This window comes from Saccostrea echinata, unplaced genomic scaffold (assembly GCF_033153115.1).
Source record: "Saccostrea echinata isolate AGI-Se365-2 ecotype Australia unplaced genomic scaffold, CSIRO_AGI_Sech_v1 ptg000057l, whole genome shotgun sequence".
Lineage (NCBI taxonomy): Eukaryota > Metazoa > Mollusca > Bivalvia > Ostreida > Ostreidae > Saccostrea > Saccostrea echinata.
Window position 1 is genome coordinate 4,258,174 of NW_026889806.1, and position 22,892 is coordinate 4,281,065.

The 22,892-nt window shown below is 34.4% G+C and overlaps 1 protein-coding gene across 1 annotated transcript; it reads left to right on the plus strand.

Annotated features, from left to right (window-relative positions):
• The first annotated feature begins 319 nt into the window (after positions 1-319).
• LOC133174252 (uncharacterized) lies at positions 320-22,457 on the plus strand. Its single transcript, XM_061309332.1, has 19 exons — positions 320-407; positions 755-1,746; positions 2,501-2,633; positions 3,418-3,536; positions 4,674-4,869; positions 5,919-6,061; positions 7,047-7,200; positions 11,237-11,422; positions 11,678-11,806; positions 12,877-12,968; positions 15,338-15,525; positions 15,875-15,982; positions 16,218-16,451; positions 17,071-17,207; positions 17,586-17,720; positions 19,667-19,831; positions 20,184-20,342; positions 21,397-21,500; positions 21,799-22,457. Exons 2-19 carry the CDS (start codon positions 777-779, stop codon positions 22,074-22,076), a joined length of 3,630 nt encoding a protein of 1,209 aa, XP_061165316.1. The 5' UTR covers positions 320-407; positions 755-776; the 3' UTR covers positions 22,077-22,457.
• Positions 22,458-22,892: the final 435 nt, after the last annotated feature.

The window sequence follows — 22,892 nt, forward strand, 5'->3', positions numbered from 1 at the left end:
GTAGATAATTTGGCACCCTGTCACCTTGTTCCAATTTTATTTTCTCTGATAAGCTTTCGTTCCACTTTACAAGATTATTGTATAAGATTCAGTATTTAGAGATTTCACTAAGTTCCAGAGGTCACTATGACCAGGAATTGTTAATATTGTATGTATATGGCTGTAAATATTATTAACATTGAGAAAAAAACTTCTCTGCGGGGTCCGAATATGTTAGTGAACGAAATACCATCGGCGTTGCTATAATGAAAGTAAAAGTAACACTGTTTGAGTGTTTCTATGTGTTGTGAAATCGGCTGTCTTGCAGAATAAGTGGCTGATATTAAAGTTAAGGAAATGTCAGTACATGATAACTTGGCCAATCAGTGATCATTTGGACTCTTCGGATATATCTCTGCATAAAAGGGGTTAAATCTATTTTTTAAAACCGTTTAAAATTAAAGGATTTATGCTTGCTGTACCTGTACCAGTGTACGGATACCATGTTAGGATACATGAGCTGTTTATTTTGACTGTCAACTGTTTTTGCTTTTTATTGGATTATTTGTATTTTCAAATTATTAAGATCTATGTTAGCATGTAATTTTGAGAGTTCAGTCAATGGTATAATAAGAATAATCTTGCTGTGCCTCGGGGCAAGCTCTCACTATCATTTTAACAATAGAATGTTCTATGTAAGTCAATAGCTATGCTTTATTAAATAATGTCATGAAAATATTAATTCTTGCATTGATTTCTTTATGTTGTTGTTTAGCCTAAGGAGACCACTAATCAAGATGGAAGAAGATAAAACCGGGCTTAAAATATTGATTACACAAAGAAGACATCGTCCATCCTACACGAGGGTAATATCGCAGGAATTCAGTCAGAAAACTGAAATAGTAGGCAAGTCTAGAAGAAGAAGGAAAAGTCAGCAAAATGCCTGTAAATCCTTGTCAGACTTGTCTGATTCCTTCAGCTCATCTAACAGTGATACAAACGACATATATCAGGAATTCAGAAAGCCTTCTGATGAGTGTAGCACTCTCAGTGAAAATGACCAATCAGATGAGAGTGAATATTTCTCTGCAGAGGAAAATCTTGTCGCAGTGCATGATGTTAACCAAGATAATAATGCTACATTGCTATCAAACACATGTTCATCCAAAAAAGATGAAGACGTTGAAACAGTGCTGCAAGAAGTTCATGTATATGAAAATGATTTTAGTTTTTTTACTACAGAAGATAAAAATAGGAATGGCATATATAAAAGAGCACCTAGTAAAAAACAAAAAAGGAAAAGAAGACAGTTTCAATGCAACTCCTCTGTCTTTAAAGAACTTCCATTTTATGACAGTGATATTCTAGAAGATCCTGTAACAATATATGTTCACAAAGAAATTCCATCTCTGTACTCTCTTTGTGTGAAATTGTTAAGTAGAAATAAAAAACTGAGGAGACATTGTATGATTCCAGTCAGTTTTAGAAAGGATATTAACAAAGAAGCTGAGATTCACAATGAAAAAGTAACCTGGTTGAATTCAATTCTATCTAAATATGAAGAAGAGCTTAAATTGGATATGCATACAGGTGTTTATGAACTGAGTGTTCTCGTACGAAACGTGTGGAATATTGACCCTCACAGTCATATTCCTGGAAGATATGTCAGACCTCTCTTAGGGGACAGAAAAATCAGCTGTTTACCTGTAACTCAACTCTACTCTTTTTACTCATCTAGGTCTTATTTCTCCAACAAACTGATGTTAGGTAAGCTTGAGACTTCAATTACTGTACGTGTACATAAATTGGCATATTCAAAATTTAGTGCAGTCACTGGGTATGGAGTTGTTGGCGAAATCATGAATTAGCGCTCTACATGTCCATGCCATATATTGTATTAATAAATGATTTCTTAGCGGTATTCATGAATTAGCGCATAGTTGTCTGCACCAAAGCTGCTAAAATATGAAGCCCGCTTTTTTAAGTACACATACAGTACTTGATAATGCAGTGTTGTTAGTCTAAAGTTATCTAAGAATATCAGCAATAAACACGTAACCTTTAATTTTGCATAGAAATGATGTTCAAATGAAGTTCCTGCAGTAAAATGACCCAACAGTAACCAAAAAATGCACCAGACTATGCGTGTACATGGGGGCATAATTACATATTCTGTTTGTTTGTATGTTGTTTAACTTCCCTCTCGAGAATTTTTCACTCATATGGAGATGCCACCACTTGCCGATGGAGAGCTGCAAATTTTGTCCTATACTTGGCACTTACGGCCATTGAGCAGTGAGGGATCTTTTTCGTGCCAGCACCTACTGCGACAAGGGACCTTTGTTTATATGGTCTCATCCAAAGGACCGGTCTCCACGTCCCACAGTGGGATTCAAACCCGCGACTTAAGGATATTACATATTCTGAATGAATATCTGCTTATACCTGCTGACTTTTTACATATGTAAACCTTTTTAATAAAAATTATTTCTTTATTGCTTTGTTGATTCCTTTTCTGTAGTCCTCGGAAGCTTCTTGCATTTGACGTTGCCCCTCCCAGACCCTCACAAAGGAAACCCTAAACTGAAGGCGAGAGATGGCTCCGCCCCATATGACAGAGCAGTAGATAATGTTGTTACGACACTCAAAACAAGGTAAAACACATATACTGGAGAAAGAATGCAAGCACTGCCAAATTCCAGTAGCTGGTGTTAGTGAATTTTGTGATTTGATGTAATACTTACGTTTCGTATCATGTTATAAATAGATAAATTTTGATAAATGTTTTCAGTTTCACAACAGGAGGAATACATATAACATTATTATCTTCAAGCCTTTTGTTTTGTTTTGATTTTTTCAAAAAACAAAGATTTAAAACTTGAATTAAAAAACTCAGTTTTAAGAAACTTGTACAGGTTATGGAACATACATGTATGTCTTGAGTTTTTTGAACAATGAGTTAAGTAGTAAAGATTCCATCTCTATTATAACACAATAAATGAAAGGTCCAATGAAACATAAGCCAAAAATTAATTTAAACAATAAAATGCTTTCTTTGGTTGTTAGTACGGGAATTAATGTTGCAGCTGTTGCAGAAAAAAATACATAACCCTCGTAAGCGGGTTATGTGAATTTTTTCTGCAATAGCTGCGACGTTAATTCCCATACTAACAAACAAAGAAAGACATTTTATTGTTTATATTTATATCTATATAAAAAAAAAACATTCAAAGTAAATTAAATATGTTAAATGTGTATGTCATTGTATGCATAATTGATGGAACAGCTGTTGCTGAAGAAATCTATGCAAGTGGCTTGCTTAGTGTAGGTTATGGACTGATTAACGGCAATGGTTTTTATAAGAAATAAAGGAAATAATATTAAGTGGATGTAAATATGTATACAACATGAGTATCAAGAATTTTGTTTGACTTTCAGATACCCTATTGTTATGGGAGCATTCTATGACAAAGTCCTGCCGTACATATTCTGGGCAAGAGGAGACATTGTCAGGGCCAGAGAAGGCTTCCATCATCTGATTCATACAAACAAAAAATGTAGGAAACTCAAAATTAACAAAAAATTCTTTTCATAGAGCTAATATAAATGTATAAGATCAGGGTTTTTTTTTTCATATGTATAATCCAGATGAAACACTGAATGCTAGACAGTTTATCTTAGTATATATGCACTGGTACATACATATACTGGTGGTTTCTGTTTCAGCAACATACAAGCCTCTTTATTTTGATGAGATAGGAAATGTATATATATATATATATATATATATATATATATATATATATATACATATATATATATATATATATATATATATATATATATATATATATATATATATATATAGTGTGTGTGTTGTTTATTTCAGCGAGACAAAAAGTGTTGTGTTTGTATAAAGTTATATGACAGTATTGTGCTTTGCATGCACTATGACTAAATACTAGTTAGGGGCGGAGAGGAGTGCTCAGTGCTATTGTTATTATTATGCTGACTGTTGTATAAAAACGACAATATTTTTTTCCATTTCCAATGTTTCATCACCTATTAACATATGTTAGTACACCCTTATTATGATGTCACATTGCGATACAATTACGTCATAATTTTTTTGAGTGTTTCATGCAGTTGGGTATAATGTACAGATAGTTTCAAAGAATTTTAGCTGAGTAAAGGGAAAAAAAGTTGCAAGAAACTATTTTTGAAAAATTATTTTGCTTATTTTTTCTTTAAGTGTCAAGTATTTGAAACTATGTTTATATACATTAAAATACAGTAACTATGTTTGATAACGGTGTCTGTGGCTGAATCGGTAGTGTGTCCAACTGACAATCTCGGGGTTGCGAGATCAATCCCCAGAGTGAGTGCTATCAGATTTTCTTCAGAAAAAGAAGCTGTGCACTATTTTGGCATAGTATGCTTACGCTATGTAAATCCTTAGAACACTATGCCAAAATACTTGGGTATTGATTATATAGAGACAAACTGACAGGAAGCATAATAAATCACAGTATTTCACTGTTGAAAATGTAACAGTGTAATGTTTATTTCAGCGAGATATAAAGGAGCTGTATTTGCATTAGATGATCATGATATACATATAATATGGTTTATTTTCAGACACAAGGTGCTGTGTTTTCTACGAGATAGTAAATATATAATGTTGTTCATTTCAGCAAGATACAAGGCGCTGTATTTGTACGAGATAGGCAGAATGTTGCACTTTTTTGATGACCCAGCTCTGTTGTCCTTTGACAGTATGGCTGACATATCGGAGGTTTTCGCATCCAAGCCGTACTATTGTCAAAATGAAGTGGCCCAGCAGGTCTCCAAACAAATCTCACTCTTAAAGGCTAATCTTTGTGACCAAGGGTCAGTCTTATTGACCATATATTTTTATATCTGTTTACAGGGTTATTTTTTCCTGTGTTATTTTCACTCTTGCAAACACTATTCACCCAGATTCAGTTTGGTGTCATATTTAATTCACCTTATTTTAAATTTGTCCACTTGGGATATAGACCCAAAGAGACAGAAATAAAACTGGGACAAAAATTTCCTTGTATACACTGTCAGTATGAATACTGAACTATTCCAATGATTTGAGTTTTTATGTGCCAATAATTAAAAGTTTACAAGATTTAAGAGTAACACAGCATTCTTGTGAGATTATTATTGTTCATGTTATTTTAGTCTCTACCAGTCTAATAATGCCTTTGTATAAAAAAAATATCTCATTTGATTTTAGGTCACCTGATTCACTCAGATGACCTATTGCAATCTGTTTTCATCAGATGTTGGGTGTTGTCAGTCGTCTATTTTTACATTTGAACATTTTCACTTTTTCTTTGGAACCCGTTATCCAATTTGATAGATAGCAACTATTGGCAAATGGAGAAAAAAAATATGAATTTCATGGTCCCATGTATTATACTCAGGTGACCTTAAGGCCCTTTGGTCTCTTTTTCTTTAAATTGATAAATAAATATGGGATTGAAGTTTTGGTGACCTACTCCCTGCAGTCACATAATGGCTAGAACAAATTTATAAAAGACACTTACTTTCTAGGGCTAGTAGATATTTGGCAGGGCTGACAACTTTTACTACATGTACCAGTCAGTCCTGCATGTCTGGCTAATTTTACGGTGAGTTTCAAACACTGCATAATCTATAATAACTTTTCCATTTCAACACATAAGTATTTTTAGATTTTTAACAAAAAATTGTAAAAGGCTAAAATTTTGCCCCTAGTAACAAAAGTTAATGTGACATTTTAACTGTTAGTCTATTGAGGGAAGATTTGCCCAGTAATTTCGACATCAAAATTATGTGAAGGTGAAGGGAAAACTTGTATCCTCACTTATAATGCTAATGTAAAGTACTACAGAGGAAAAGGAATTATTATTGTTTGACCTTGACAGAGTAATGACCTTTGAGAAAGCCCGAATGGCAGCTGATAAGTGGATCCACTGTGTCCATGCATTACCTGCCTGGGGAAAAGACAGCCTGGAATATATCTTCTACATGGATTCACTTCTGTGTTACCACAGCAACTCACGCTTTGGTAGGTTTGTCTAGTAATCCTAACTCAAGTCAAGACTGTGGATAGATGTAGATTATTTGAGCACACATGAAGTTATATTTTACAACGTGTTGGTCAGGTACTACTTTGTGGCAGTCATGCAGGCTCAGGTAATACAGTGTACTTTGTGGCAGTCAGGCAAGTTGAATTGCCAGTGGCATAAATTGCACTTTTAAAGTTGTAAATCACCTGATTAGTGATTCAGGAGGCCTGGGTTTGAATATTGGTTTTAGTCTTTCACGTTTTACTCCTTTTCTGTTACATTTGGTGCCATGTCTTATATCCCTGAAAGCATCTACAGAGAAAAAAGTGACAGGTGAAAAGAGGAAAGTGACAGGTGAAAAATCTGTCAGAAAAGTGCCTGGGTTGGTGTCCTCAGAAGAGAGGACCTTTAAAGAGGGAGAATTTGGTTGTATGGTTGTTTAACATCCCTTCAAGAATTTTTCACTCATATTGAGATGCCAACACTCACATGTACCAGTGAAGAGTAGCAAATTTAGACCTGTACGTGGCAATTAGGGCATTTGACCAGTGAAGGATCTTTTCTTTCTAGCACCTACTGCCAGCTAGTGGCCATCTTTGGCACCAGATAGCTAGCTTACTTGGTAGATAGCCTGACTAGTGATTCAGGAGGCATGGATTGGGATCCTGGTCTGTTGCATTTTTCCCTCCCCAGTTACAACTTGATACACTTTTAAAGTAGAAATAACACAAGGCATTTAACTGTATTGGTTTAAGAGTCTTATGTATTCTTTTGCAGAATATGCAATTGTATGTACTGCTCTTATTGTTGTATAAGATCATGTTTGTTCTATCATTTGGATCCTCCTCCTTTTTTGTAAAACTTTGTAAATCTTTGTTGCTGCTCAAGGGGCCAAATGGACCAATATTTTTAAAAATCTTGTATATTCAGTCTAGAAAAAGCTTGTTATGAAAATTAAATGTCATGTGATGTAAATCTTGTCAGAAATGGGAGTTGATTGGTTAGAAGATGCCAAAGTGAGGCTGAAACCCCTTTGTGGTGTATACCCAGAGCTATATGTTTTTGTATCCATGCTGTATGCCATCCAGAAAAACAGAAAAAGAGTACAAGCTACGTACCAATTGTTCCGACAGCAAGAGTAAGTGCCTTTTGATACATTGCTATTTTTTGTAGCTCTTCTGAGCGAAAGGCTCAAAGAGCAATGCTATGGCCATTTGTGTGGTATGCATGAACTTTTTAGAATATGGACCATATCTCAAGAACCCCTTGGCCAATTTTTGTCAAATTTGTCACAGAGTACTAGTATCCTTGGCCCAAGGGCTCTCGTTGATGCTAAAACTAGGGATGTGACCTTTGAACAGGGGAGGTAATTAGGAAAATAAAAACAGAAGTACTGGTTGCTAAAAAATTTTCTTCTCAAGAACCACTGGGTAGATTATCATCAAATTTACATACAAAGATGAAGATATGTTCTAAATTACAAATTGTTCAAGGCATCACCCTTGGGCAAAGGGCGTGGTCTCAAGGTCACTTCAAAACTGAGCAAAAATTATGTTATTTTAAAACTGATAATTTGCTTACTATAAGGACTAGGATCATCAAATCTTGTCAGATGATGCATCTTCGGACCTCATATTACATTGACTCCATTTTGAAGCCTATGATCATCAAAACTTGTCAGTTTATGTATTAAGGGGCCTTGAAGTGTGTCAATCTAAAAGTAGGTCGTTTTGACCTACTTTTTAAATTTATGGCTAATCATTTTCAAAACATTTAAAGTCATTATTTCGGATACTGAGAGGTTTAGAATCATCAAACTTAGTTAATTGATGCATCTTGTGGCCTTTAAACATATCAAAAAGTATGTCACAGTGACATACTTTGAAATTGTTTCAGAGGCATATTTTGGACACTTTGAAGCCTATGATCATCAAACCTTGTCAGTTGATGCAACATAAGGCCTCAAGGTATTTCAACCAAAAAGTAGGTCACGGTGACTTACTTTTAGAATTTTATGGCTATATTTAAATATTTCAGATACTAATTGGCTTAGAATCATCAATCTTAGTCAGTTGATGCATCTTGGGCCTGAAAGTGTGTCAACTGAAAAGGAGGTCACTGTGACCTACTTATGGAAATTTAAGGCTATATTTAAGTAATGCAGATACTAATTGGCATAGAATCATAAACATTGTCAGTTTATGCATCTCGGGTCCTTGAGTGTGTCAACTGAAAAATAGGTCATAGTAACCTACTTTTGGGATTTTATGGCTATATTTAAATATTTCAGATACTAATTTGCTTTTAATCATTTTAACTTTGTGAGTTGATGTATGTTGGGTCCTCAAAATGTGTCACAGTGACGTACTTTGGGAATTTTAGGGCAATATCTAAAACTTTCAAATAATAAGAGACTTAAAATCATCAAACTTTGTCAGTTGATGCATTTTGGGGTCTGGGAGTATGTTTACCAAAAAGTAGGTTACCGTGACAGATTCACATACCACTCTAGTTTTTAGAGTTATAGATTCTAATCCCAGTGTGATTTCTGGCACTTTCCTGTTTCCTGCTACTTTTGGTGCTGTGCCATGCCATGAAAATGACAGAAAAAATCCTGATAGGGATTTTGATGAGCTTAGGTTTTGGGGGCAAATATGTTTGAATGTAAGGAGGGTAGAGTCTGGCAGTTTGACAGGTTTGTGTGTCAAAGGCCATGCAGAAAGCTCTGTTGCATCCATGTAGAGTTCAGGATCCAGGATTGAAATCCTGGCCCATGGCATGTGTACCTTTCCTATTACATGTGGTTTAGGATATTGCAAATGAATGTTGAATTTTTTTACTTTTGTCATTTGATACAAGTATCTTCCTCGCAGCCCAATTCAATGTATTAACAACAATGACCTATGGTTTGATACAACTGTTACACAAATCTCAAAAAGTTTAGATGAAAATTGGTGCAAATCTTGGGATCCAGGACTATGGTAGGTCATAACAGGGGTGGGTTGGGTGGGGTTTTGGACTGGGTAGGAAGAAATCTTTACATAATTTTTATACCCCCACTCTGAAGGAGAGGGGGTATACTGTTTTACCCTTGTGTATCTGTCTGTCTGTGTTTCTGTCTGTAACAAATTTTTGTTGACATTTTCTCAACAACTACTCATAGTAGATGCTTAAAATTTTTGCACACTCTTTGTCTATAGGCATCCCATATGGTGAAATTCATTTTTGTAGGAATCTGATGTCAACTTCCTGTTAATCTATGTGTCTTTCAATTAAAAATTTTGTCGTGGTTCTCCCAGCAACTACTCATCGTATATGCTTGAAATTGTAGTACACTTTCTGCCTAGGCATACCATATGGTTGGATTCAATTTTGTACAAATCTGATGTCAACTTCCTGTTTATCCATGCATCTGCCCGTAGCAAATTACTGTTGCAGTTTTCTCAGCAACTTCTCATTGCAGATGCTTGAAATTTTAGCACACCCTTTGTCTGGGCATGCCATATATAGAGATTTATTTTTGTGTGAATCTGATGTCAACTTCATGTTTATCCTTACGTCTGTCTATACCAAAATTACCGTTGCAGCTTTCTATATAAGCAACTACTCATTGCATATGCTTGAAATTTTAGCACACTCTTTGTCTTGGCATGCCATATATTGAAATATATTTTTGTTCGAATCTGATGTCAACTTCATGTTTATCCTTACATCTGTCCATACCAAAATTACCGTTGCAGCTTTCTAAGCAACTACTCATTACATATGCTTGAAATTTTAGCACACCCTTTGTCTAGGCATGCCATACTGTAGATTCCTAATAAATATACGCGTGGAATTAATTATCGTGTAATTATGCGAGAAGAACCACTCGCGAAATAAAATTACTCGCTTTAATTTTAAATTTATGGTGCTGAAATCCATGAAAAAACTCTTGCTCAAGTGTCCATTTGCGAATTATACTTCTCATGATTTGACATCTTAGGGCCATTTTGCTATAATAAGTACTCGCGTAAAATAAGGAATCTACAGTATATATTAGAGATTTATTTTTGTACGAATCTGATGTCAACTTCATGTTTATCCTTACATCTGTCCGTACCAAAATTACCGTTGCAGCTTTCTAAGCAACTACTCATTGCATATGCTTGAAATTTTAGCACACCCTTTGTCTAGGCATGCCATATATAGAGATTTATTTTTGTACGAATCTGATGTCAACTTCATGTTTTTATCCTTACATCTGTCCGTACCAAAATTACCGTTGCAGTTTTCTAAGCAACTACTCATTGCATATGCTTGAAATTTTAGCACACTCTTTGTCTAAGGCATCCCATATAGTGGTATTCATGAGAGCATATATTCACATCAGAGCAGGGGTATTACTAGTGAGCATTGGCTCATAGACTTCTTGTTGTTGGAAGTACAGCAGGACCACAGTTACTGATATTAATTAATGTGCAAGTTTAGCAAGAAAAAAGAAAAATGCAAAGGATCAGACCGGAATTTGAACTGGGCCCCCTGAATCTCCAGTCAGGTGCTCTACCAACTGAGCTTTCTGGCCACTGGGGATTAAACCCATCTGACAGCTACATTCCTCCCTCGTTAAAGGTATTTGGTCCCCAATAGACATCAACGCAGGCTCTTCCCTGTCATTTCCAGGGCATGGCACGGCACCAAATGTAATGGTAAAGGAGAAAAATACGACAAACCAGACTGTGATTTGAAACTGGGCCCTCTGAATTCCAAGGAAGGTGCTCTACCAACTGAGCTATTCGGCCACTGGCGATCGAACTTGTCTAACTTGTCAGTAGTTTTAAAAACATTGTTTTTCTAAGGGAATAACTCAGAAGGAAACTATATGTCATCCAAAATCTATCTGTAGTGTAGATACATATTTGTTCAAATCATGGCCCTTCATTTGGTCAAAGGTGAATCCAGAACTTTGTAACATGTGTAATTTATGGGGACTTCTTTTTCTTCTTTTACGTATGTATTTACATATGTAGAACAGTGTTTACTTTTGGTACAAAACATTGAAAGATGTTCCTGCCTTATCCACATCAATGGTGCTTAAAAAAATGTTTTCTTTTGGAAACATATCAGGTTCCTTCTGTGTCAGTGAGAGTCGTGTTATAATGATTATTGTGTCACACATTCTACTCTTTCTGCAGGACCATCTTTACTTGCGAGAAATACAAGGAGTGTCCCTGGGAGGCCCTGACAGAGGCCGTGGAGCGATCCCCCTCAGTTAAACCCCTCAAAGTCCTATGGAGAACCCAACTGAACCCCCCAAGATTCTTCTCCCTAAAGTCTGAAGACAACCATTGGAACTTTGATTGGACATACAGTTTTAAGAGGTCTGTACCACTACAGAAAATGGTAGGGTTAGGGGTAAAGTACAAATAAAGTAATGGAGAAAGAAAAGTACCAATACTAGTAAAATTTAAAGATGTAATTTACATGTAAATACTGGACCATTTAATAAGGAAAATACTAGTAGTACAAAGCTATTGGCATATACTATACTCTTCATAGCTATTTTGTCATTACTCTGTTTGAATGATGGTACCAAACTTTGTGTACAATAGGACATTATGATTTTGATAATTCAGTGAGCCAACAGAGGCAGATATAAGTTGTCGTGACCTTAACCTACATTTGACCCCTGAAGGTCACCTGACAGGAGATCTCCAAATGTCCCTCCCACCTCTTCAGTCAGTTCTACTTAACCCCTACACTGGGTAAGCTGTCTTGTGTCATCATTCTACTTAACCCCTACACTGGGTAAGCTGTCTTAAATGTATCATCTTATTGTTCTACTTAACCCTTAGTATGAAATTTACTAACCAGATATCATCCCGTACCCAGTCACTACAATACTTGTCAGTGTTTCTTGCTGTTTTGAAGACTTTCAGTAAAAGGAGAAAAAGGTTCCAGAATTGGTTCTCATTACTTAAGTTACAATGAAGCGCATTGAAGTGGTAAAATTTTCTGTTTGAATGGAACGTTTTGAGCTTTCCTTAGAACGTTGATTGTCATTTAATAACACGTCTATTTCTTTAGAAAGGAAAAACAACGCTCAAATGGTTCATTCGAATACCTGTAAGAACAGATATTCCATAAAATAATATAATAGCCAATCAAATTGACAGTCTACACAACACCAAGTAAACAAGTGTTCAACCGATACATGTGTTTTGGTAACTCCAATAAACAGGAAAAATTCATAATTATGTACATGTTCATTGCAATACGTCTTTTACAGAAGCGGGGTCTCTAACTCTCTCTTCTTACTTTATAAAATCTCCATTTCAGTGTAATTCATGTTACTAGTCGCAGAGAGTGGGGCTACCTAAAGCATTATTACGACGAATATTTCTTTCTCATTTCTAAAGAAATGGGCGTGTCATTCTGTACCAATTGACGTGCGAGAAGAAACACCCAAACTTTCCACTCAAACAAAAAATTGTACCACTTCAATGCGCTTCATTGTAGTTAACTTTTTACTTGTGAACAGAAACTTGGTAAACATCAAAACAATTAAGGAACTCGAGTTGTTCTAAGTGTTACAAAAGAACAATAATTCTGTGTCAACCATGTAGTGATATCAAGTGACTGTGTATATGTCTTACACCTCCTTCACTTGACAGACTTCAACCTATTGTAATCAAGTATCAAAAAATCATAGGAGGTGGGGTAAACATAGTTTTAAGTTCTTATATAGTTGCTTGAATTCAGCTTTTAGAAGTGATATCAAGGATTTTTTTTTTTTTTGCTCATTCATTACAATATTTTTTTTTTTCTATTTTAGTGCCATACATCTCCCTGTATCCCAGACAACCATGACTTTGAGGAGCATTCCCTCTGTTTATTGTAATTATATAAATAATCAAAGACATCTCTGTAAGTGTCACTCAGAAAATTATAAAATTCATTATTTGAGCAAACATTGACCATTGACATATCTGCTTATTAAAATGATGAAGGAAATATTTTGTTTTTTCTGAATCAGCTAGAATTCTTTAAATATTAAACCTTTGATCTAAGTTCTCTCTCTTCTCTCTCTCACACATGTAATAAATGTAATGGGAATTAGAAATAATACTACCATAATGGTAATCATTACTGTATTTTGGGGGCATTTTTGTCCTCTCCCCCCTATAAATTCCCATTAAGCTCTCTTCCTTTATAGTTTAATTTTAACAAGGTGTCAGTCACATATTTAAACAAATTACCATCAATTTAAAGTAGAAATTGACACTGTCATATATAAACATGAAAAAGAAATGGTTTTGATAATACAGGGTGAAAATCAAAAGGAAGAAAGATGGGTAAATCTCATTGTGAAAATCAGTACCAGACAAGATAAAGTTATTGGGTGTAGAATAATATCTGTAAGGTGGGATCCACATGTTGGGCATCATCACCTGTGGCCATAAAAATTATATCTAAATTTAAGGATTCCAATCATGCTATACGAGGGTTGTCCCAAAATTCTGTAGACTGAGCCCATAACTTTTACAAAAATGAATGTACCTCTGTAAAATTATCTTGGTGGATGAAGTGTGTTTACTTATTGGTTGGTAAATTACGAAGTTTTAACATGATTGTTTGAAAACAATTCGTGTAATTACAATTTCAGTATTACCGTTCCTTTACACCCGGAGCAATCTACGACGTCAGAAAAGATACACTTAACATGCTTAACGTCACCATTTTTTATTGGGGTAGATACACTTATTACAAGACTCAAATTCTATAATTTAACATAAAGATTATAGAAATAAATGAAAAATATCTTAACAGCTATGATATAATTTAACATTAAAAAATACAACAAATTATGCAGCCACATGTATATGTATCCAATTATAATGATTTTAAAAGCCCAGGTATGTTTCCAAGGGTTTTTCCTCCGTCTTCACAAATGGAGTTAAAATTGTCACTTTGACAACGATTTCTTGCCCCTCTCTTCGGCTCGTCTCTCTTTTTTTTCACTTTTTTCACATACTTAGACAATTTTGATATAACAAGGACCGGAATACATTTCCATTTATGACTTCTGCATTTCTGTAGGGGTGAATTCAAGTTAGAACATTTGATCACAGTTCGGTGTGCCGCCCTCGTTAACACAACAGTCAACAGTCAATTTTCGACAAGTCAGAATTGAAACCGGTGTATATGAAACGTAATAAAAATAATATAAATTAAGTCATATGCCACAAAATTGGAGGAAAGGTAGTTAATAATGCAATATCAATAATTTTTATTTCTATTTTCAAAATTTAAATATTAAATACCTTTTCGTAAAATTTTGAATATCATATATCGATTTTTAATAGCAATATATGGGTATTTAAATGCTCTGCCTTCTTGTACCAGACACTGAAATATTGTATTTAAATAGGGTTCAAATGTGTAATTGCTCAATATATGTCCATAAATTTATAAGATATTATTAGTTTTATGTATGTACAAAGTTTCACATGACATCGGTGTTCCTACGAAACCACGCTTGTCTACGGAATTTTGGGACAACCCTCGTACATGCTATATATTATGGAAATTCATAAAAACAATTGTAGTCAATGAAAATTGTCTATAGCAGTCAAGAGAATACCTGAAGACTATTAGGACACCTTTAAAATAATGTTTGTTTGCCCTCTCCCGACTCAGGATGAAAAAAAATGGGTCGTTAGGTAGGTAAGAATTTTTTTTTCAGAAAATTTCAATTTCAATCTAAATTTTTAAAATCTATTGTCCAGAATACATAAAAAATAATTGCTTCCAGGAGGTAAAAAAAGTTTTATCGGACCATTTTTAGCCAGTCAGTTGGGAGAGGGCAATCAAACAATTTTAGAGATTGCCCTATTTTAATCTTTTTTTTTAATTTTGAAAACCACTCATGTTCAAAGAAAATCTAAAAGTAACATGGAAATATGGTGCTTGTTTACATTGAATTTTATGCCATGAATTAATTTACTTCTTTTTCTAATGCAGTTTTTTCCCCACAAATAAATGTAACCACATTTTTCTTGTTCAATATATAATATTAATCTTTTAATCTAAATAAAGATATCCATTATATTCAGGCCCATAGGAAGCATTTTCAGTTTAGGGGGGGGGGGGGGGGAGGCACAACCATAAATTTTCAGTTGGGAGGGCACTATCAACTACTTGACAAGCAAAAAAAAAAGTCATCAGACCTTATTATTGAGGGGGCACAAGCATATAGTAGCTATGTTTTCTATAGTATTCTATATATTTAACAGTTTCACCACCAGTCTTAATACCAATGGAGATATATCGAGGTCAGAATGGCTGTGTTGTACAGATGATAATGCCAGGAAACTTTGATCAGAGGCCAGCCAAGCCTGTATTCAAACTCTACTGGCAAGGGCCTAATGGAGAGAGAGCAAGGGTCAACCTGGCCTGTATACTCAGGGACTTTGTCTATCAGGTAACGATATATAGATATTCAAAATCAGTATGGCCTAGTGCCTGCTTAGGAGCTATGTCTATTCAGGATAAATCTGGCCTCTGTGCTCAGAGTAAATTTTATCAGATAAGGATATATACAGTCTGGCCAGTCTGTCTATATGTCTGTTACTAGGTAAGATTAACAGAATAAATCTGCTTGCCTTGTCCTGGAGGTACCATATTCCAGGTTTCTTTAGCAGTTGTAAAATTTGACGTTTAGTTCCTTAGGTTTGTGAAACTTTTATTTTGCAAAAGAAAGGAAGTGCATCTTCTAGATAACTTTTCAATATGTTTAATATGAATTAAGTGAATATTGTGTGTTTATTCAGAGGGCACGGGACACAGTGAAAGGTTTAAATACAGAGGAACCAGTAAAAAGGTGTATGTTGGAAGTACTGAGGTTATGTTATGTCCAGGGCTGCAGGATTCCACAGTCGGTAATTATAAACGTAAAAGTGTTCCATTCAATTGGGCCAAAAAAAGTATAGGTGATGTATATATTTCTGCTAGATGTGTAGCAGGAATTTGAATTTTGTATTTCTGTTGAAAGAAAAATATCTTTTTTATTTCATCCTAGTCAAGTTTATTTTAAGTGCACTGATTAAGCAATTTATTTCTTTCAAATTTAACTTACTAGAATTATTTTAGCTGGCATACTTTCTGTAAATTTAGGACATTACCAGTCCATTATTTACCAGTGCTAAGGCCGCCCACAACAAAACTCAAAAACTGAGAGGACGGTTTAACAAGTGGGACAAAGGGACAGAACTCAATGCTGAGAAAATTTTCCAGGAAGAATTCAAATATTATGCCTCTCTGGAACTGGTAAAACCCCCTCTTGTGTTTGGCGAGGACATATTTTTCAGATGTAAAGTTAGCTATGAAGATAACCATGAACTGTTTGTGGTAAGGACTCTTTATGATAGGAATTAAGTATGTACATAGAGGATTCTAGGTCTCCTCAGTCACCCATATGATCTTTTCTTATTTGTTTTTGTCCTTTACCTATAAACTTTAGGTAATTAAGAAAAATGAAAATAGGGTGGAATCTTTTAAAGATCTCAAGAACCACATCTGTCTACTGAAAGTATGTGTACCAGTCAAAAAAGGAAAGCAAAAACATAAAAAAATTCTTATGGCACATTTCTAGAAATCAGAAATCACAATCTAGCATCCTTAATAGTTTCCTGACTTCAGATTTCGTCATTTCTTTGACTGCAGACACTGACAAAATTTCATTTTAATCTGCCATAAATCTGGAATTTTATGCTTTTTGATTTTATACTGGAATTACATTTTACAAAATTTGAAGCAAAAAGGAAGAAATAGAATGTTAAAATGTCTTGTTAGAGATTTCATATAAAACACTAAGTCTACATGTACAGCTGTAGAATAAAAAAGGTTCTTTCACTATAAAGATTGAAGACCCGTTAACAATACGATAGTTTAAAGGCAATCTTCTTCATTTGGACTCTCAATTAAGTTTTATAAGGAAAAAGTAATTCTTATTTTTGCTAATTTTCAGGTTATACACACACAAAGTCGGAGGGAATTCAAAAATCCATCAATATCGGAGAAACATATAGGCCCTGATGCTGTACAGTGCACAAGTGGGATCTCAAAATCCGCAGAGGGAGTCTGTTTCATACTTTATAACAAAGAGTAAGTGCTAGCTGTACAAAAGTGCAGGAAAAATAAGCTAAAGGCATTCATTTCTACAAGAAAAAAGTTATATTTCAATGAGCCTTGAATTATATATGTTTTGTTAAAAACAAAATTGACCTTTTATGAAATAAAATAATAAAAATATCAAATATATTTAGAGTTTAAATATTCTAAAAATTCTATTTTAAGTTCAATAAAAAATTCCTAAAAATTACAACTTAAGGTATTTTAGTTATGAATAGGTATTGTAAAATAAAAGAAATTGCTGTTGAAATAGTAATACATGAAGTTTTCATTTAACAATTTTAATCAATGTTTATTAATCACAATACAATGTATATATGGTTGTTTGGCATAATATAAAATTTCTTTTAGCCGCTTGCAGTTAGTGGTATTTAACAGACGGCTACATAAGACAGACACTGTTGATTTGTCTATACTACAGTCACATGAGGAAATCGTACCTATTATCATCAAAAATTCAGTATTCGCCATCAGCGCTTCACAATGGTAAATACAGTTAAACTTGTTGAATCTGGATGTTGTGCATTCTGGCATGTTGTTCAGTCCGGCGTAATATTTAAGTCCCTTGAATTTTCTTTATAATTTATGTTTAAGAAATGTTGTTCAATCCGGATCTTGCCTATTCTGTAGACCGGCCGCTATTTAAAGAACCAACTGCTCATAATTAGTACAAATTATCTCCTCTAATCCGGCCACTTATTTTTACCTGTGCCCACTGGTCATTAGAGAAGTCTCACGTGGGGTAATTATTCTCCCGTTAATGATCTATCCTGTATCAACAGTTTAGATTTTAACAAACTTGATAAAAAAATCATCAGTGGCTCAAGTAAGGCGAAGAAACTCGCAAAAGAAAGAGTAATAGTGATGGTTACATGTAGCATGTCTGAAGAAAAATTTGGAGACTTATTCATGACCTCCTTTCTACTTTCGTTTTGCGTGCACGACTTGCAATTTGAATTACTTACCTTTGTGTCGCTAGTTTACAACCACCATAACGACAGAAGATTTTGGTCCAATATTCATTATAACATTTGAAATTAACAAATACTGTGTCTAAATATTAAAACATATTAATTTTAAAAGAAAGAAATTAATAAGGAATTCGTCCATAACAAAATAATATTTACAGCTACGATGAGGTTTTGAAGTTTGTTTAAAACATTTAACGATTTTCAATAATGAATGACCAAGAGATATAAAACTTAAACAGAAATGAAAATTCTTAAGAACAGAGTTCAAAACAAACGAAATAGACGATTTTTTCAAGTGAAACGTAAAAAATGACACATTTGATCAAGTACTGTAAACCAACTTTTATTCGCATGTGAGAAATTTTCGCGAGGTTCGCGAGAGCCTCGTCATCACGAATATTTCTCGCCGCGAACCGGTCCTTAAAGTCTCTCTTTCTATTAACAACAGATCCAAAAAAGGATTGATCGCGAAAATTAATCATCGCAAACTAGTTTACCCCCGGTAAATCGCGAAATAAAGTTGTCGCGAATAAAAGTTGGTTTACAGTATTTGTTTACCACTCTTTGTTTATATCTATGTAATTTTTAAGTTGCTATAATGGTTCAATTTTCTCCAATCCAGATGTTGTCTAATCCGGCCAAAAATTTTGGAACCACTGATCGCCGGATTAGACAAGTTTTACTGTAATTCTTCAGACACCATTTAGTGTATGCTTTACAGTTGTATGTGAATAAAATGATTATCAAGGAAAGAGGGGGTTTGGAAGGGGTGGGAAGGGATGGGGAGCTATGTAGCACTCTAATACCAAAATTTTCACCAACTCTCTCATTTTGGCATTATTAGCTCACCTGAGCTGAGGCTCAAATGAACTTTTCTGATCAAAGAGTGTCCGGCTTTCGTCTTTCTGTAAACTTTTCACATTTTCGAATTCTTCTCAAGAACAACTTGGCCAATTTCAACCAATCTTGCCACAAAGCATCCTTGGTCATAGAAAAATGACCAAGGATGTAAATTAGTAATTTGTTTAACAAATTGATACTTTGCTTTAACAAATTGATAATTTGTTTGAACAAATTACTAAAAGATACTGCTGCAGCCCTATATGCTTGCATAGTAAATTATAGGACAGTGTATGTGGGCTTATTTTATTATATTTTAGACTCTGCTAAAAATACATGTATATACAATCTTCATGCAGTATTATCTTCAGTGTCTGTTTATAATTAGTGGAATGCTTTGATGGTCTATAGAATAAAAATACAATCTGTTTCAAAGTTGAATATGCTGCAAGAGAATGAAACGGATAATAATGGAATGTATTGGGGGGGGGGGGGGGGGGCTGTATAGCCAAACTTTGTGAAGGGCACAGGGAATTGCATTTTTAATCCTTGAACCCTACTAGTCAGATCTCCTGTCCTTTCAGCCTACAGGACCAGTAATCGGGTCTACATTTTTTACAGCCTGTATAGGACCAGTAATCGGGTCGAGACTTTTGCTGAACATCTGGATCTGATCCATCGCCTGGCTTTCCTGGGGGATATGTTAGTTATGGTCACAGTCACTGGATATTTGCTTTTTGTGGAATGTGTGTCTTTGCTTCCAATTAAAACAATTGTTCACCCACAGTAAGCATTTACTTCTATATATTTTGTATTTTTTCAAGGCTGCAGTTTTAATCCAAATGAATTTTTAAAAAAAAATCCATACACTATCACTAAGAGGCAGATTTTCAAGTCAAATTGCCACAGGTCAAAAGTGAAGATTATTCATATGACCATTTTGGTGCAATAGCATTTACTAGAAACTGAATATTTACTAGAATGGTAGAAAGTGCTTGAGATTGCTTGTGAAATAGTAAAGACTGCTGACTAATTATAAGCTCCCTTTCAGCCATAGGACTTTGTCTCCTTTTGTTAACCTTATCTTTATTAACTATAGTTTTGCAATCTGGAGCTCTTAATTGTTTCTGGTTTACAGAGCCTTTGCGCTGATGTTGGAGAATCAATACATCTATGAAGTCTGCAGTTGTCTCAAAGTTCTTGGAGAAAAGTCATTCCAGGATGCCAGCAATCAGGAATTTGTCAGGGCAGCCATTGCTATGGATAACAAACTTATCATCATCAAAACACAGTCAAAGTATGCCTCTTTAGTCTTAACAATCAGTACAAAACGCAGTCAAAGTATGCCTTGTAGCAACCGCCAATGATAAAACGCCGCTTAAAACGTTGCTGCAGTGCAATGCTTAATGTCATAAATTATTGCATTAATAGTTGACATTCTCAACCACTTAATGATATAATTAATCATTAAGTGGGGATTTAACATTAGCGCTTGAGAGTGTCAACTATTATATAAATGCAATAATTTATGGCATTCAGTGTTGCAGTTATCATTAGCAGTTGCTACAATGCCTCTTTGCAATCAATACAAAACACAGTCAAAGTATGCCTGTTTACAATCACAGTACAAAACACAGTCATAGTATGCCTATTTACAAAAAACATAGTCCAAATATGCCTCTTTTACAATCCTTACAAAACACAATTCAAGCTGCCAAAGAAGAAATTATATTCAAGGGAATGAATGGAAGTCTATTATCCTTATAAGTACCTAGTCTAAGGAAACCAGCACTTTGTCCCTGTAAAATTTGCATTACAAAGGGTAGCTAGGCAGCCTTATGATTAAGAATATTTACTGAATGATTCTATTTTTAATTGACAATTACAAAAAAAAAAAAAAAAAACCTCAAAATCTCTGTTTTAGGCTACAAGAGGTATTTCCATTGCAAGTCTTGGGTAAAAAAAATTCTTAAATAATAGAAAATTGAGCATTGATGACAATTAAATGAAGATTGAGAAGCATTCTTTTTTCACAAATGGAGATGAATTTGCCTCTAGTGCTTGTCCTTGATAGCAATTCTTTCCTCTAAATTTCATAAAATGCAAGAATTTTATATGATTGTATGATTTTCAGTTTATATCTCCAAATTGTCAGTCAATCAGTAACAGTGTAGATAACTCTGTTACTGTTTTTATTAGAATTGCTGATTATATGTATTAACTACATATTATGTGAAATTGTTTTATAATAATTAGAAAGTATAATGAATTTTATTTATTGCTGTTTTATTTTTAAATTGTCAGATTTATTTTGAATATAATTAGATAATGTCTTTCCCTTGTGTTTAAAGCACAACCTATGGTGTGGATATAGAAGACATATCACCTGTTATAGTGACCTCAGCTGTGACCTTGTCTGGCCAACCCAAGGACATTTGCTTTCTTAGTGAATCAGGTGTGCAGATAGATTTGTATTAACACATGTACTTTTGATTATTCAACAGATAAAAAATATACCTCAGAATTCTCAAAAATTGGGTAAAGGACTTCTTAACTCAATTTGACGTATTCTTGGTATTTGAAATATCGATGTTCAACATACCAAAGTTAGACTGTAATTCATTTATAAGTGCATGTAAAAAAAGTCAAAGCTTTATGCAGCAAATTAAAAATATAACTTTTCAAATAATGCTTCTTATATTTTTCTGTAAAAAAATCACAAATTAGAATGACCCGTTTTTCCTCTTTTCTAGCTGGTTACCTGGTGTCAGCCTCCATCTTTAACGACAAACAGAGACCTTACAGAGAAAACCTCTACCACTTCGACCATGGGGGTCAGCTGCTGGGTATTCTTCTGTCTTTGGGGCAGGGACCACGGTCAATGTTTCCCGTCTATCTGCCAGGTGACTCAGATCTAGCGTCCAGAACTGGTCAGCTTGGTAAGAAAGGCTGGCATGTTTACATGAGGGATGGACATGATGGAATTATTTGTGTGTATTTGGGGGATGTCATATGCAGATATATGGAGTGAACTCTAAAAATGATGATTGGTTCCTTTGTGTATCTTGCACTATTTAAGTTTTTTTTTTAGATCATCTGCTCATTTAAGAGAGAGTGTTTATCAGTTTGTAGTGCACTTCATCCAATGCAACCCAGTATAAATACCATTGTGATATACCCCACAACTGATAAACAGAGAGTTGTTTGATATGTTTTCTGTGATATCTTTATATTTCACCAATAGACTGTGAGCCTTAAAGTCTGTGATCAAGTATACTCATGTTATCAATGGCATTGTTAAAATCAAAAAAATGAACAATATCCACAATTTATAGCTTTTTTTTAAGTCTATACATATTATTATAAAAAAAACTGTGATGATGCCTGGTACATGAGCTGAAATACATTAAATAAAGCAATAATGATATTAATTTGAGACACGTTTGAGGGTTGGGCTTTTCTAATTTCTTCTCCCAATTTGGTGCCTAAGTTTCAAAAGGTTTGACTGGAATATACCATCTGCAAGTGAAGTTTGGGATATATGAGAATCACCTTGTCTGGCTGTCAGTTCTTTGCAAATTGTGTCTGGGCCATAACTGTAATGGAGAAATGTTGGAAGCTAGCTCATACGTGACACAAGTACTGCTTTTAGAGGCTCTTAGACACAGATTTGAATTTTATATTTTCTCAAATTTTCTGTATAATGTCACAACTGATATGTTGCCATACCATTTCACATGAAAATAAAATTAAAAACTTATTTAATCTGGAAATTATTGAAACTAGGAATTTCGGGAGGCTTTTGATTAACACATCCTTGCACTTTCACAATTTTTAACTTTATCTT

Bases quoted from the DNA above. Each gene is read 5' to 3' on its own strand.
- LOC133174252 (XM_061309332.1), top strand. From the start codon at position 777: ATGGAAGAAGATAAAACCGGGCTTAAAATATTGATTACACAAAGAAGA. The intron at 7,201-11,236 runs GTAAGTGCCTTT...CTCTTTCTGCAG, and splicing joins CAATTGTTCCGACAGCAAGA to GACCATCTTTACTTGCGAGA. The intron at 15,526-15,874 runs GTAACGATATAT...GTGTTTATTCAG, and splicing joins TCAGGGACTTTGTCTATCAG to AGGGCACGGGACACAGTGAA.